The 2,933-nt window shown below is 52.7% G+C and overlaps 1 protein-coding gene across 1 annotated transcript in view; it reads left to right on the forward strand.

The window, feature by feature from the left end:
* PMVK (phosphomevalonate kinase) overlaps nt 1-2,123 on the forward strand; it is a 3,949-nt gene extending 1,826 nt beyond the window's left edge. The window contains exons 2-3 of the mRNA XM_014461135.2: nt 327-390; nt 1,783-2,123. Coding sequence (XP_014316621.1) covers nt 327-390; nt 1,783-2,001 — 283 coding nt within the window. The 3' untranslated portion in view covers nt 2,002-2,123. The remainder of the gene's footprint in view (nt 1-326; nt 391-1,782) is intronic.
* Nucleotides 2,124-2,933: the final 810 nt, after the last annotated feature.

Consider the following 2,933-nt stretch of genomic DNA (forward strand, 5'->3'; position numbering starts at 1 on the left):
TCCTCAACCGTAGTTTTCTCATCGGAAACGCGGAAAACAAGAACACCTATGTCACCATGTCAGTGTTTAAGAGAACCCTGTGAGCATACAGTTCAGTACAAGAAACGATTGGTTGGGTAAACTGACCTGAATGAATGAATGATTGATGCTGTGGTGACCAAGTCAGTTGAGGCTGAGGTACCCCGGCTGGGAGACTAGTTCAGGGGTCCAGCAGTAAACGCATCGAGCCAGAATAGCACTGTCATTGTAGTTTTATTTGTTTTACCTGTGACTCCCCTGGGGCCCGGAAGATCCAGGCTAACTGGGCTTGGGTCTCTGTCCCGCAGACTCGGCGCGGACGTCTGTGCTGTCCTCCGGCTCTCCGGTCCCCTCAAGGAGCAGTATGCCCAGGTAGGAGGTGGCTCTCGGTGACATCTCGTGGGCGGGAAGGAGCCAGCCCCCTGGCATCGGTCGCCGTGGCTGTCTGAGTCACTAGTAGGGTCCCTGTGACCACTGCTGGCAGGGTGGTGGCCAGCTCTCGGTTTTCTGTGGGTGGACTTTTTGGGGGCATTTTCAGCTTACACTTCTTTCCCATTGGCCTCACTCACTTCAGGCCCCTCCCCAGAGCAGGTTCAAGAAAGCGCGTCCAGCCTTGGCCGGTTTGGCTCAGTGGATAGAGCGTCGGCCTGCAGACTGAAAGGTCCCAGGTTCGATTCCGGTCAAGGGCATGTACCTTGGTTGCGGGCACATCCCCAGTGGGGGGTGTGCAGGAGGCAGCTGATCGATGTTTCTCTCTCACTGATGTTTCTAACTCTCTATCCCTCTCCCTTCCTCTCTGTAAAAAAATCAATAACAATATATTTTTAAAAAAAGAAGAAAAAAAAAGAAAGCGCGTCCAGCCCTGGCCGGTTTGGCTCAGTGGATAGAGCATCAGCCTTTGGACTGAAGGGTCCCAGGTTTGATTCCGGCCAAGGGCACATGCCCAGGTTATGGGCTCGATCCCCAGTAGGGGGAGTGCAGGAGGCAGCCAATCGATAATTCTCTCACATTGATGTTTCTCTCTCTCTCCCTCTCCCTTCCTCTCTGAAGTCAATAAAAAAATAAAAAATAAAAAAGCGCGTCCAGGAAAGGCCGGAGCGGGGAGGTGGCAGCGCTGATGTTGTGGATTAGTGAGCGCCTGCGCACACTCTTCCTCAGAAAGTGTGACACCGCGTCACTGCCTCAGCTGGTGCCACGCCCCGGGTTCTCCCCTCAGAAACTTAGTTGCATGATTGCCGAGCTATATTATTAAGTCAAACAAACAAACAAACAAACAAGATTTGTAATAGTGTATAGAGGATGCTGTATAATAATGGGGGAAAATTGTAAATATATCTGCTCACATTTCCAACCATACAGCCAATATTTAGGGTGCCTGCATTGTGTTAAACACTGTTCAGATGTGTTAGAAGCTGGGACCGACACATGAGAGACGGTGCCATTGGTGGCCTTCAGGGAGGGAGCTGTGGGCTGGGGACAGTGGTGGGAGAGAGATTTTTCACTGTAAATGCATGTATATCTATCTATCTTTTGAATTTTGAACCGTGGGGGCTTTTATAAAAATGAATAGGATTGTGCCCGGCTGGCGTGGCTTCTGTCCGTGTTTGGGATTTCTCCGTTTCCAGAGCCCGCTCCCTTGCAGGCCTCTGTCCTGGCGGAAACCTCGCGGGCCCTGGCCTTGTCCTGGGGGAGGTGGGCGAGAGAAGGGAGGGCGAGGCCGTGGCGGTGGCGAGGCTGGGCACAGACATCGTGTGCTCTGGGCAGGAACACGGCCTGAACTTCCAGAGACTCCTGGATGCCAGCGCCTACAAGGAGGCCTATCGGCGGGACATGATCCTCTGGGGAGAGGCGCAGCGCCAGGCTGACCCCGGCTTCTTCTGCAGGAAGGTCGTGGAGGGCGTCTGCCAGCCGGTCTGGGTAAGGGTGCCGAGGGGCAGCATTGAGGAAACTCCGTGTCTCCAGGCCTCGCCTTTCCCCGAATGAGACTCAGATGTGCCCATTTCTCTCTTCTCACTGCCGCCTCCCATGGCCCAAGCCCTCACCATCTCTCCCCTGGACACCCTCGTAGCCCACACTGGTCTCGGCATCAGCGCTTGTCCCCTGTGAGTCATTCACCACCTAGCAGCCAGAGTGACTTTCTTTCTTTCTTTCTTTCTTTCTTTCTTTCTTTCTTTCTTTCTTTCTTTCTTTCTTTCTTTCTTTCTTTCTTTCTTTCCATCTATCTATCTAACTATCTGCCTATCTATCTATCTATCTATCTATCTATCTAACTATCTGTCTATCTATCTATCTATCTATCTATCTATCTATCTATCCATCCATCCATCCATCCATCCATCCATCCCTCACCCGAGGATATTTTTCCATTGATTTTAAGGGAGAGTGGAGATAAATTCGAAGGGGCAAAATAAAGGCAGCCAGGGCCGTGAGGAAGGCTGGGTTGCTGCTTTATTGAGGGGTAGGAAGGCCTCTCTGAAATGACATTTGAGCAGACCCGAAGGCGGTAGGGGTAAGCCAGATAGGTGTTTGTGGGCGAGGGGTGAGTGGCAGAAGGAGCAGTCAGATGGTGCAGCGTCTTTGGGAAGAGCCTGGATCTTTCTCTGGGTGAGATGGTGACTCCGTGGAGGCCTTTGAACATGGGACATGATGTGATCTGAGGTTGGAAGGCCCACCCTGGCTGCCGGGGGAAGGGCAGGCGTAGGAGCGGAGAGCCGGGGCGAGGATCTCTCTGTCAGAAAGGCAAAGTGGCCGTGGCCCGGCTCAGAACGGGGTGGGGAGGAGAGAGGGTGGATTCGGCACAGATTTCGAAGATCGAACCAATGGTGTGTTGGCTGTGGGTGTGAGGACAGAAGACAGTGCCAAGGGTTTTGTTCTGAGCAGCTGGAAAAACAGAGTTGTCGTTTTCTGAGACAGGA

This window comes from Myotis lucifugus, unplaced genomic scaffold, assembly GCF_000147115.1.
Source record: "Myotis lucifugus unplaced genomic scaffold, Myoluc2.0 scaffold_151, whole genome shotgun sequence".
NCBI classification, from domain to species: Eukaryota; Metazoa; Chordata; class Mammalia; order Chiroptera; family Vespertilionidae; genus Myotis; species Myotis lucifugus.